Source organism: Tachysurus fulvidraco, chromosome 24 (assembly GCF_022655615.1).
Source record: "Tachysurus fulvidraco isolate hzauxx_2018 chromosome 24, HZAU_PFXX_2.0, whole genome shotgun sequence".
Classification (NCBI taxonomy): Eukaryota; Metazoa; Chordata; class Actinopteri; order Siluriformes; family Bagridae; genus Tachysurus; species Tachysurus fulvidraco.
Window position 1 is genome coordinate 15908712 of NC_062541.1, and position 13694 is coordinate 15922405.

Here is a 13694-nt window from a genome sequence, read left to right on the forward strand (position 1 = left end):
AGATGCTTAGTGGAAATATAACGGAGTAAAAGTATACATTTTATCTAGGAAATGTAGTGGAGTAAAAGTGAAAGTTGACATAAATTTAAATAGCGAAGTAAAGTACAGGTACGTGAAATTTCTACTTAAGTACAGTAACGAAGTATTTGTATCCCGTTACATTACAACACTGCGTCTGACATACTGAGAACCGATGAGCTGTTGTTACTTCCCATCACTAGTTCAGTGTACTGATGATTCAACAGATGATTCAACGTATCAACAGCTCGAGCTCACAGTTCTCTCAGCACAACATGTCTCAGTTCAGTGTACAGGAGTTAGATATACTCCAGTTTATTTAGAGTCGGAGGGGCTGTCAGGCATGACCGAATGAGTAAGTTTTTATTTATTTATTTATTTGTTTGTTTGTTTGTTTGTTTGTTTTGTATTAACAAAAAGCACCAACATACAAAACTCTCGTTGGGGAACAGGATATACATGTGTATATACAATACAAATGTTGTCACTGTACAAGAAGGATTTCTTGATAAAACAATAAAGAATAATAAAAACAAAAACAAAACAAAAACAAAAAGGGGGAGACGCTTAAATACACAAGTCAAAAAAGGCTAAAGAAAGTAAAAAACAAATATTTAGAACAGTACATAAGGAGAGACTCATCAAAATAGTAGTTTCCTAGATATGTCACTATACATTTTCCTTGCAATTTGAGTAGATTTTATCTTTTTCAATGAGGAAGAAAACAATTTAAAGTCATTCATTAACTAAACAAACGAAGGCTTAGAACACCTCCACTTACTGCAATGAATATGATATTTACCCATATGATATTAATCAGATACTGATGAATCTATATTGTCCATATAAAAGAGTATATATGACAGGTTGAAAGTAGGGATATTATCCATCTGAAGTGACAGCCAATTGTGTATCTCAGACCAGAAGCTGTCAGATACGGGGCAAAAAAAGAACATGTGTTCCAGAGTCTCATCAGCCACCTCACAAAAAAAAAACACAAGGGTCTACATCAAATTTAAACATTCTTCTAAGAAAGTCATATATACCGGATATATCTTATAGATTATTTCAAAGTTGGTCTCTTTATTTTGGGGGGAAATGGGCCATTTAATGAAATTAAAATGTGATTTTTTTTTTATGGACAATGTATCCAAGTTCAGAATCTGTACACACAATCCTCTGTTGCAAGCAAAGAACAATATAGATTTCAAAGCATCACTAATAAATTTATTATTACATTTATTGTGAAATAAAGTGCAATCATTAATAACTAAATTTGGTTGTGTTGGTAAGTGTCTTGTACGTGCATTTAACAATGTGTTTTGAATGAACTGTAATAACGGTGCAGGTATTGCTTTACAGATCATATTGTATTTTCTATATGTACAGTTCAAATTATATTTGTCTAGGAAGGCTTTGTATTCCAATAGGTTACCCTTGTCATCTATAATATCATTCACAAAAACAATTCCCTTTTCATACCAATCATACCTGAACAGTGATTTCCTATTGAATATAATGACCCTATTGTTCCATAAGGTGGATCCATGAGGAGAAAAGTTCTGTGTAAATATCACTTTCCAATATTGGAGAACTTGTTTGTGAAGTGAGTAAGTTTAGTAACTTGTGGATCAGCGCTGACTCAAGACGCGAACTGTTTTAAAACGAATTAATCCGATTTGGTGAACTGGTTCATCCAGTTCACTAAAAAGAACCGGTTCAAAAGAACGATTCGTTCACGAACCGGCCATCACTTTTGTGTGTGTGTGTGTGTGTGTGTGTGTGTGTGTGTGTGTGTGTGTATACAGGGAGGAGCTCCAGTGTCTGTGCTGGAAACCACGTCACTGAACGCGGAACTTTTCAGTAAAGACAAAACGACCCTCGGAAATGTCACATTGATCTGCTGTCGGTCTAAAATACACTTTAAATCCGTCCTCCTAGTTGATTAGACGAACTGTAAGTATAATATTTATTAGAATTGTATAATTAGAGCTATTTCTTCAGCGCGTTGAGTTAAGTTTCGTTTTGACTTGTTTTTTTTTTTTGTGGCAGTAAAGCGCGCAGCTTGATGACGTTAATGAGGAGATTTGTCAGTTTATTCGCTCTACATGTAATATACAGTGTGTACATGACGAGGATGATGTGTGTGTGTGTGTGTGTGTGTGTGTGAGTGAGTGAGAGAGAGAGAGAGTGAGTGTGTGTGTGTGTAAGTGTGTGTGCGTGTGAGCGAGAGTGAGTGTGTGCGCGTGTGTGTTTGTGTGATGTGAGTTCGATGGCGTTAATGAGGAGATTTGTCAGTTTATTCGCTCTACATGTAATATACAGTGTTTACATGACGACGACGACGATGATGATGATGATGATGATGTGTGTGTGTTTTCAGACTGTCCCAATGGCGAGCGCTCCTCCTCTGGAATCCAGTGCACAGATGGGCTTTGCACCTCCACCACCGTCTTACGCTGAAACTATGGGAGCAGGTGCACATTACCCACAAGGCACTGCGTCTCCTCCGCCTCCAGTCTACAAAGAAGGAGCTCCTTATCCAGCACAGCCTTATACACCAATGTATCCACCACCTCAACCTGTGCCGTCTATGGCCAGCCCACCTATGGGTGAGGAGTCTCTCTCTCTCTCTCTCTCTCTCTCTCTCTCTCTCTCTCTCTCTCTCTAACACATACATGATCACTAAATCATGCATCCTCTCTCCCTTTTTTCCTGTCATCCACTACCTCATTAAATCACTCACTACTTTACTCACTCGCTCTCTCTTAATATCTCACTCAAACAATCCTTCATTCACTGAACCCACTATTCACTCACTACATCATTCACTCCCTCCCTCAATCACTATATCACTCCCTCCCTCATTCACTCATTACCTCACACCCACACTCCACTATCTAGATCATTCTCTATATCACTCACTTTGAATTCCTAGGTGTGTCAACACTGAAAGGAACATTTGTACCATTGCCAAAGCTCAGGTCACAAACTCTGTTAATGCTGATAAGATGTCTAAGATACACTCTGAGCATTTTGAAATAATAAAAAAAAGGCTTAAATACATTTGCAGACCTCATTTACAAAAACATTCCTACACACTACGAACCAAAAACCCGTACATCCTGAAACGATGACGTCACAAGAAAGCCACAGACTTCAGAGAAAGTGAAACTTAATTCTTCACCGTGCATGAAAATGACACTAGAAGTTATGGCATTGACAAAAATGACCAGACCTAAAATTCACAATTTACTAATTGTTTCTGACCTGACAAACCATGTGTAAATTTAATCTTAGCCTAAATCTGTCTTCTTTCCAGGTCTGAATACTTACAAATCCTTTTTAGCTGTTTGTAAACAAATAAATATGATATACTGTGTTGTGTTCCAACTGCTCTTTATGTTCACGTTTACACTGAGTCAAAAAGTCCAGATACTTTATGGCTGTGATTATTAATGAGCCGAACCTCAAAGATTGAAAGTGATAAAATCTGTTTCTTTTCTATTTAGTTCCTGATTGCGAAATAAGACATGTTGTGCTGTATTGCATCTTGTTGTGGTTTGTCTCACTGTAGCATAGAGTAACGTCCCATGGTTTGGTCTCACTGCATAGAGCTGCATAACTTCCTGTGATATTTGATTTTCTAGATTAAGATGTTGACATCCATTTCCTCTGGTTTTATGGTGTCAACCATCTCATGTTCTCTGTCTCTCTCTTATGGTGGTTCCTTTAAATAGCTATATTCTTGTGTTCGGTTAATGTTGTGATTATTTATGATTGGTATTGGGTCTGTGGTCAGCTCAGAGAACGCGGGAGCTTTTCTTTACACAAATCCACTTGATAATAAACTGTTGTATAATGGACATTATTTACATTGACACCCAATTGAGGATGAGGTTTACTTCTGTGTCTGGTTCCTCTCAAGGTTTCTTCCTCATATCATCTCAGGGAGTCTTTTCCTCACCACCGTCACCACAGGCTTGATCATCAGGCTTGATAAATGTTAGAGATAACAAAACTTAATTTTTATTCTGTTTCTATACTTCTTTGAGACAATTGTCAAAAGTGCTATACAAATAAATTGAATTGAATGGTCTTTGATGATGTGCTGAATTTCCCTGGTCCTGACCCCCTGGCCTTGTCGGTTAGTTTCAGTGCAGACGGTGTACGTGCAGCCGGTTTCATTTGCGGACGTTCCAGCGCAGACCTGTTGTCCTGTGTGCTCTCAGACCGTGGTAACACGACTGGAGCACACTTCAGGCACCATGGCCTGGCTAGTCTGTGCAGGCCTGTGCATTATTGGGTAAGATCTATAACTCTGTAAATAAATACAGTTCTTTCAGCCATGTATTGTATCTCTTTTGCTCAGGATTCAAGTTTCTGTTCTGTTTGTGGCTTTTCTTTCAGCTGTATGTACGGGTGTTGCCTGATCCCCTTCTGTGTGGACAGCATGAAGGATGTGACACACTTTTGCCCCAACTGCAACAGAGCTATTGGCTCGTTCAAGCGTCTCTAATCTCCTAACCAAGCACGTACTCATTGTACCTTTTTATACCTTCAAACATTCTGTGCATTTCGTATTAATGCAGAATACATAATCCACTTTATAAAATCAACTCAATTCTATTTAATGTAATCTACTTTTCTTCTTCTTCTTGTATCTTTGCACTTCAAATGTATACAAAACAAACTGTTACAATCTAAAATAGAATTAAAGCTATATAACTAAATAATGTTTAACACACCTGAGGTCTAGTTCTTAGTTTATTTACATTTTTTGTTGGCTGTGATGGACTGAATATGTGAAAATGGACTCTTAAAAACATTTCAATCTGACTAAAACGATAACCGCTCCCTGAAAAATGAATAAACCTCCAAAGTGCCTTATAGCTTTTCTTTTATTCTAAAAGTAACGATAAAGAGGTGTCTTGGTGCTCATCTGTTTCTCTCTTGTTCACTGCCTTCTTGTTATAGTGTTGTATTGGCACATTGTTACTTATTTACTCAGTCCTGTAAAGTTTATAAAGTTTTATAAATGTACTTTTAATGCAATTACTGCGTATAAATATCACTCACATGAAAAATAAAGTATTATTAAAAAAAGGGAAACAAAAAACACTGGTATGAAAGTTTCTTTCAGAAATGCAGAAATCATTTCCAGTGAAGTTTTGTAAAATATTACAGTTCATTATGGCAAAGTTTGTTGGAGATCTTCAACTTCATATTTCCACATTTTCCTGTGCACGGCTGCGTTATCTGAAAGATCTGCCATCTTCACTGCACGGAGCACAGGCTCGGGGCTGTGTGACTGGATGACGCCCATAACCATCACGTATTTTCCTGTGGGGGAAAAAATCTCTGTTTACATTTACACATGCAAGTTAGAAACTACAAAAATGACCAAAAAACACACTTATAACGGGGGATGGGGCTGTGTTCAGAATTATTGGGAAATGCCTTATGGTCTGATAAAACCAAGGTTGAACTTTTCGGCCATAATTTGGTTATTTATATATTATGTTTGGATGCGCTGCACATCACCAAAAGATCATCATATGCACAGTGAAGCATGGCGGTGGCAGCATCGTGTTGTGGCTGGAACTGGGGCCTTCAGGGCGGAATGAATGAACAGTTCCAAATGCCAATACCAATGTAGGCACAAGACCTTCGGGCTTCTGCTAGAAAGCTGAAAATGAAGAGGAACTTGATCTTTCAGAACAATAATGAGTCCAGATGTGCCTTGCTGATAGACTCTCACCCAAAAAGACTGAGTGAATAATAAAATCAAAAGGTGCTTCAACAAAATATTAGTTTAAGCGCGTGATTATTTATGCAACCACATTATATTAGATTTATATTTTACTGTTACACTATTTGATGAGTGTAGACACAAATAAGAAAAAAAATACTACTAATTACACCCATATATATATATATATATACACACACACACACATACATACATACATACACACACACACACACACACACACACTTGTTGAACATCTTGTTCCAGATTTATTCTCTCTCCACTAGATGTTGGAGTGAGTCTGTGTGGATTTGTGTTCATTCAGCTACAAGAGCATTAGTGAGATCAGATACTGATGGTGTAAGAGTGAGGAGGTCTGGGGTTCAGTCGGTGTTCAGTGGGGTTGAGTCAGAGTCAGGGCTCAGTGCAGGACACTCGAGATCTTCTACTCCAACCTTCACACACCATGTCTTCATGGAGCTCTGTGCTTTGTGTACAGGTTCATTGTCATGATGGAACAGGGATTTTTGTGTTACATACGCTTATCCAGAGCAAATTACATTTATTTCCTTTATGCAACTAAGCTACTGGGGTTAAGGGCCTTGCTCAAGGGCCGAGCAGTGGCAGTTTGGTGGCACTGGGATTTGAGCTTACAACATTCCTTTAGTCTGTAGTCTATCACCTTAACCACTGAGCTACCACTTACCTGTTCCAGCATACAAAGACATTCTATAAAATTGTGTGTTTTCAATGTTGTCGTATATATTGGAGCAAAACAACTGAGCAACTGCGACAGTCAAATCTGTAGTAAATAGTCATAGATGTTTAACAGTAAATTTGCATTTAGGGATGTGGTAGCCTACTGGTTAAGGTATTGGACTGGTGCTGCTTAAGGTGTGAAGGTCATGAGTTTGAATCCCAGGTGCACCATTGCTGGGCCCCTGACCAAGGCCCCTATAAACCTCAATTGCTCAGTTGTATAAAAATGAAATAAGTTGTAAGTCACTCTGGTTCAGGATGTCTGCTAAATTATGTAAATTTGCAAACTTACTAAATTCTATTCTATGAATCACAAATTATGTTTTTTTTAATCAAGTTACCAAAATAGTGTAAACGAACAACTGGACACGTGAACACACGTGTGTATGTTGACCGATCTAAACTATAGACCTCATTTGAAGGTAAGACGTGCAGCTGTGTTTACTCTCCACACTGTGAGCCGCCATGTTGTTTTGACGTCACTTCCTGAGCTCGTGACCCACGAGGTGAGTTTGAGTTGCACACTAACCAGGCTGGAGACAGGGCTTTCCTCTGGGGATGTTGTTCACACCGGTGATGTGGAAGTTGCCCGTGTCGTCTAGAAGCAGTACAGAGTTTTGTTCAGTGTGTGTTTCCACCACATTGCCCTGCATCCACACCACCGACACCGTTAACGACCCTCCGCCTCCCAGTCTCCGGATACTGAGCTCCATCTTCCCGCCGCCCACAATGCACCCGGTCCCCTCTCTCAGCTGGCTGGACAGAACTTTTACTGGAGGTCTTCGCATCTTGTCACCATGATTACTCGATACATTCGCAGCTGTCATCTTACCGTCAGCGTCCTGAGACGTTAAAACACAACCGGAAATAGCAACAAAACAAAAACAAACGCGGGAGCTATTTCGAACGAGCGTATGACGATTTAGCCAATCAGAGTGCAGAGATACACCACGAACCAATCTCTGGGCTCATTCTGAAAACCACTTCCTGATATGATCCGACTGCCTTTATCCTCATTTCAAAATAAAAGTTTTAAATAAATAAAGTAAAATAATAATAAAAGTTTATAATGCCGCCTAATCTCCTGTGAGACCTAACTGTCATCTGCACTATTTTATTTGTGTATGTATATATACCCTACTGTACATTCTGCATTCATATATATATATATATATATATATATATATATATATATATATATATATATATATATATATATATATATATATATGTGTGTGTGTGTGTGTGCAGAATATTCTGTTATATATTCTGCACATATATATTACCATAACCTAATATATATATACAAAATACATGCTGTACATATGTTTACATATATATATATATATATATATATATGTAAACATATGTAGTTGCCTGAATCTGTAGTTGAATCTGAATCTAGTTGCCTGAATCTGTAGTTGCCTTACCACAGTTGCCTGAATCTGAGTTCATTTGAGTAACTAATTGCTCAGCAACATGCTTATTTATTCACCTTCAGGGCTGGGTACACATCTAGTATAAGATCCTTTCTATGCACTATGGACTATCTTTAGATATTTGTATTTTATTTTAATTTAATGGTGGAATGGAGAGACGAAAAAAAAACCATTCATTCTGTACTCATTCAAACTACGTCAAATTAAATGCTATAGAATGCCAAGGTCCCACCTTCCACTGCTAGCATTGCTTTACAGTACCATCTGGTAATACTGCATTTGACTTGCCTCTTTAGTGGGAAGTCAAAGGTTGTACTCTGAATGAACAAAGCAGGGAAACAGCGAGAATGCATCCAGCTAACTGTGATGCAAATTTATATTTACATCTTCAGAACAGCAAACTGCATAGTCAGTGCTTAGCAGTTGAATTGAAGTTGATGCTGTTGTTTCTTGTGCACTGACTCATTTAAAAGCATTATTTTGTTTACCTTTGATGATGCTTTCTTGTGATGATGCTTTCTTACGCGTACCCACTTATTGAGCCATTCAAATGTTTGGCGTTTTGAACTGTTTCATTCGCAATAGCAAAGCAAGCAAAAACAAAACAAAAAACAAAAAAATCCAAGGCACGATAGAAACATTTTAAAACCAAAACTCACTTTTTTACACATCAATTTTCCAACTCCAACAAGCTAAAGAGTTTTTCCATAGTACACACTATGGTAAAAACCATTGGCAAAGTCATAGTTTAGTCATCGTGATAAGGAACAAGGGAAATCTAAGGTCTAGGCAGTTGAATGTTTTAGAGGAAGCATAGCCACTATTACTCTCTTGGTTCCTTAATCACAAAGCACCTATCCTGATACGCACATCTCCTACTTCTGCCTACTGATGTCCACAGGCTCATGGGCAAGTCAGGATTGAATCACTGAGATAAATACACTAAAAACCATCTATTGCAACCTACTGTAGGTCATGTGGTATCTGTGGCAAGAGCACAGTTTCTGGATCCTGTACATTGTGGGAAGGGTTAGCAGTAAAGGAGCAAATATGTAAAACAAGTCAGTCATGGGCAGTCTATGGAGTACAAAGGGTTGTGGATGAGAGCAAATAAAGATATTCTGTGCAAAGAGAAAGACAAAAAAGTCACTTGATCTCATTCCCCATTGTTGTAGTTAGATGCAGTTTAGCAGGTATAGTGGACTGCTAGCAATTCCAGCAGGTGATGTGTTCAGTGTACACCCGGTGTTCAGTGTACACCTGCTAACTCTCTGGCACCACAGAGTCCTTCAGGCTGCAAGGGAGGTATCTATGCTGATTTTCAATCTCCGATTGGACTTCTTCTGTTAGGAATGTCCTAAAAGAACAGAAAATATTTCCATCTATGCAATTTGGGGTCCAGCTGCAGGAAGCATCAAGGAATCATTCACGGTCATGGAGTGACTAGAAGAATCCTGAAGCTAGTGGCAAGTAGGTCAGTAAGGCAGCCTGCATACATCTTAAAAACAAGCAGGACCTTATGTTCTTCAATGGCAAACCTTAAGAAATATCTGTGTTTTGATGATTTGGGAAAGAATCAGTGTCACACTTGTCCACTTAAGTGAACCAGTAGATTGGTTGCACAGTTTGAGTTACTGTACGTACATCACCTGTAGTACATGAAAATGTGGATAACGAGAAGCCAGCTTCTCTCACAGTCTATAATTGGATGAAAAAATAAAATAATGAGCCCCTGAACCCCCAAAAAAGGTTGAGATCCAGCAGCAGCTTGAATATCTGCAACATTCTCGACAAGACTCACTAATCTGATCAAGCATGTAAGCTTGTTGTTGCCAAAACAGACCCTCCTGAATGTTCCAGAGCTGAAACCAGAGCGGAGAACATCACCTTAACTGGTATGTAATAAACAGTGCATGGTATGTTGAGGGCCAGACTCTCAGCCATGTTAGCAGCATGTTAAACTCAGAATCCAGTTATTAGGGAATTTGTACAATCTGATAACATAAAGAACACAATGTTAAATCAAATCAAATCAAATTTTATTTGTCATGTACACATACATACAGAGTACGACATGCAGTGAAATACTTTTTACATCTGTCTGGTATTCAAGCATAAAAAAGGAATGGAATTAAGGACATTTTTATTTATTTAGTATAAACTATATAAAATATATGAAAATATATGTATATACGTACATAAATGCGTATGGTAGATATTTGCAGTACAAATTAAAATGATTTAGTGATTGTCCTTAAAGTGTCCATGTGTAGTATGCTGTGGTATAAAGTGGCACTGTGCTATGCAAGTCCAGAGTTAAAGTGACATAGTGCAAAAAAAAGGTTGTCCTGGTTCAAACTTCGATTGGCCCGCGGGAAGAAGCTTCTCCTCATTCTCTCTGTGTTTGCTTTCAGGGAGCGGAAGCGTTTCCCTGTACGCAACAAAGAAAAGAGTCCATTGTTGGGATGGCTGAGATCTTTTACAATCTTCCTGGCTCTGGTCCTGCACCACGTGCTGTAGATGTCCTGAGGTCAGGGAGCTCGGTGTGGATGGTACGTTCAGCTGACAGCACCACCCTCTGGAGGGCTCGCCTGTCCTTCATGGTGCTGTTCCCCAACCAGGAAGTGATGCTACCCTTCAGGACGCTCTCAATGGTGCAGGTGTAGAAAGTCTTAAGCACCTGAGAGGGTAGTTTGAAGTTCCTTGAGCGTCTCAGATGTTACAGATGCTGCTGGGCCTTCTTCACCAGGGTGTTGATGTGACAGGACCAAGACAGGTTCTGTGTGATGTGAACACCCAGGTACCGGAAACCGTCCACTCTCTCCACTGGAGCGTAACATATCCATTGATGTTTAGCGGTTGGTATGACCGCTCCTGCTTTGTGCTGAATTCCACTATCAACTCCTTAGTCTTGCTGACATTTAGGAGAAGATTGTTCTCCTGGCACCATCTCTCCAGGTTTTTATTCTCCTGAAGGTAGGCCGTTTTATCGTTGTTGGAGATCAGGCCCACCACGACAGTGTCGTCAAAAGTGATGATGGTGGTGGAGTTGGAAGTGGCCACACAGTCATAAGTGTACAGTGAGTACAGCAGGGGGCTCAGAACACAACCCTGGGGAGCTCCAGTGTTGAGGGTGATGGTGGATGAGGTGTGTTTGCCCACCCGTAAGGCTTGTGGCCTGCCTGTCTGGAAGTTGGAGATCCATTGACACAGCGGCAGGCTGAGTCCCAGGACCTCCAACTTAGAGGTGAGTGTGGAGGGAATAATGGAGTTGAATGCTGAACTGTAGTCCACAACAGCATTTTTGCATACTGTACATGTAATATGGATTTGGCACAAAAGTAGATACAAATCTTAAATGATAGAGCAGCCACTGACCCACTACACGGTAACAAGAGAAAAGTGACAAGCAATATACAATATGTGGACAAACGTTTGTGGACACCTGATCATCATACCCATATGGGCTTACTGAACATCCCATCGAAAGTTGGCCGCCAACTGCTAAAACAGCCTCCACTCTTCTCTTCTCTTCTGTTCTGTGAAGACTTTCCACTAGATGTTGGAGCGAGTCTGTGTGGGTTTGTGTTCATTCAGCTACAAGAGCATTAGTGAGATCGGACACTGATGGTGTAAGAGTGAGGAGGTCTGGGGTTCGGTCGGTGTTCCAGTTCATCCCAAAGGTTTATTCCAAACGCTCTTGAGTTACAAACACCAACCTTGTCACACCATGTCTTCATAGATGAGCACTCACAAGCTGTAACAGGTTTGGGCTTCTTATTTCCAGTGAAGTAAAACTGGAAGACATTCTAGAGAATTGCTCGCTTTCAACACTGTTTAGAGAACAAGCGTTTGGGGGGAAGGTCCACATATGGGTGTGATGGGCAGGTGTCCACATACTTTTAGCCATACAGTGTAGAAGACGACACACAGAAATAGAAAATAATGATGCTCACGATGATACCTTCAGCTCTATATCATTTTCATATAGTCTGACATGAGGCGAGAAGGAGAAAAGGAGTGACTGCTGATAATGGTGTTATTTTTTGCAAATACTCAGTCATACATCACTACTTTGCTGAAGGATATCTGAACGCATGCACATGCACACAAGGAAACACATACTGGCTGTTTAATCCTTTACCATCTTTTTTATTTCTGGTACTGAATTTCATGACAAAAAGTGTTGAAGTATAACATCTTCTCGGTCTTAACATCCATTCGGACATCCACAGAGGTTTTGCGTACCACTTTATGAAGATAGATGATAGTAAGTGGTTCAAAAACTGTGATTATAAGAACTCAAAAATGTCATCAAATGTCAGCAAACTTGTAAGTTAAAGGGGAGTAAGAGGTTTTTATTGCCTGTGTCAGATTATGTGCCTGTACCGATTACGTACAGCAATTCATTAAAAAAAAGAACAAAAAAAGAAGGTATTTTATGGTTAGATCCATAAATTCAAATCTATTTATTCTGGATGGCAGAAGACAAGATTGTATTAATTCGTGTTCTTTATTTACATAATCAGTCATAGTCAGGCTGCATTTATCCATCTGATTTGTCAAGTTGCCTAGAGCGGCACTTTAGTGTTATAACAGAAATTGTCACTGAACGCAAGTTACTGTTTCAATTAAATACTGTCATGAGGATATCTGTGTTGACCTGATTATTCTTAATTACTCATAAAATAAAATGCTTATTACTGGTTAGCACCATAATTAACATTGCACAAGTGTGACCTGGTTGTGTAAAGTAATCAAACAATAACAAGAGGACCATTGTTCCAAATGAGAAACTATGGCATTAAATTGTGCTGAACAATCGTTTTCTTTCACACTAGGACGTGGTCGAGGTTGTGAGGCGGGCAGCAGAATGCAGAGGACGCACAACTTAACGCCATGGGTTGTCATGAAAGAACAAAAGGCAAGGGTAAAGATTTCATATCGTGTTTGAGAGAGTGGTGTATATACAGGACGCTAACAAAACAATGGAAACACCTCAGCAATACTGGTGTATGTCAAATTTTGATTGATTTCTTCCAAAAAATGCATTTCAAGGTTTGGAAAATTCCAACGCAGATATTAAACGTCACTTTTTAAAGAAGAAAGTTGACGTTTTAACAGATTGATTGACCACTTCACGTCCATTCGAATCATATTCCCAGGTGCCTACATACAACCGTCAAAAGATCTTCAGCTCTTGTTATTCGTTCAAGTAGCTTTTCCACTTTTGATGCGTTTTCAATTGCAATTGCTTTAGACGATAAATTTTGTTTATTATTTTTTTTAACATGAAATCGCTGTCATTTTAGATGCTGATCATTTTATATGAATATGTATTAAAACCGAGCAATTCATTTCTGAGCAAGAAATGAATTAAAAGGCATGGATATGCTTTTTACGGTGTTTCCATTTTTTCATTGACCTCCAGTACACATACTGTACATCATCCATTCTTCATTCACTGCGAATTTCTAGATTGAGCAGAGATCTCAAAGTATTTACTGCGTTTAATGTAATTGATGTCAATTTATTTTAAATTTAAATGAATATTAATTAGATGTGGTACCGTTGTATGGCAAAATATTTTTAAAACAAAAATTTTTTTGAAAGCAACAAAAAGAATTCCCCTCAGTACAATGAGCGGTTATGAACTTTGGCTTGACTGAACTGTATGATGGTACACCAACAAACAGTACAAGATAAAAATCTCCCTGGTTCATCAA

General features: G+C 38.9%; 2 protein-coding genes across 3 annotated transcripts; one reads left to right on the forward strand and one right to left on the reverse strand.

Annotated features, from left to right (window-relative positions):
• The first annotated feature begins 341 nt into the window (after positions 1-341).
• litaf (lipopolysaccharide-induced TNF factor) lies at positions 342-5137 on the forward strand. 2 transcript variants are annotated; one of them, XM_027173894.2, is made up of 5 exons: positions 342-373; positions 1827-1974; positions 2402-2630; positions 4171-4324; positions 4429-5137. In XM_027173894.2, the coding sequence occupies exons 3-5, from the start codon at positions 2411-2413 to the stop codon at positions 4535-4537; spliced, it is 483 nt and encodes a 160-aa protein (XP_027029695.1). In that variant the 5' UTR covers positions 342-373; positions 1827-1974; positions 2402-2410; the 3' UTR covers positions 4538-5137. The 2 variants fall into 2 exon arrangements, with proteins under 2 accessions (XP_027029695.1, XP_047664090.1); XM_047808134.1 differs by lacking the exons at positions 342-373; positions 1827-1974 and adding an exon at positions 2276-2311.
• Positions 4957-7522, reverse strand: rmi2 (RecQ mediated genome instability 2). The gene is made up of 2 exons (XM_027173895.2): positions 7059-7522; positions 4957-5361 (listed from the first exon to the last, which is right to left on the reverse strand). Exons 1-2 carry the CDS (start codon positions 7354-7356, stop codon positions 5210-5212), a joined length of 450 nt encoding a protein of 149 aa, XP_027029696.1. The 5' UTR covers positions 7357-7522; the 3' UTR covers positions 4957-5209.
• Between the last annotated feature and the right edge of the window lie 6172 nt (positions 7523-13694).

Coding starts and splice junctions, on each gene's coding strand:
- litaf (XM_047808134.1), top strand. CDS start 2,291: ATGGCGTTAATGAGGAGATTT. Junction 2,631..4,170: donor TATGGCCAGCCCACCTATGG/GTGAGGAGTCTC, acceptor CTTGTCGGTTAG/TTTCAGTGCAGACGGTGTAC. Junction 4,325..4,428: donor GCAGGCCTGTGCATTATTGG/GTAAGATCTATA, acceptor CTTTTCTTTCAG/CTGTATGTACGGGTGTTGCC.
- rmi2 (XM_027173895.2), bottom strand. CDS start 7,356: ATGACAGCTGCGAATGTATCGAGTAATCATGGTGACAAGATGCGAAGA. Junction 5,362..7,058: donor AAAGCCCTGTCTCCAGCCTG/GTTAGTGTGCAA, acceptor TTTCCCCCACAG/GAAAATACGTGATGGTTATG.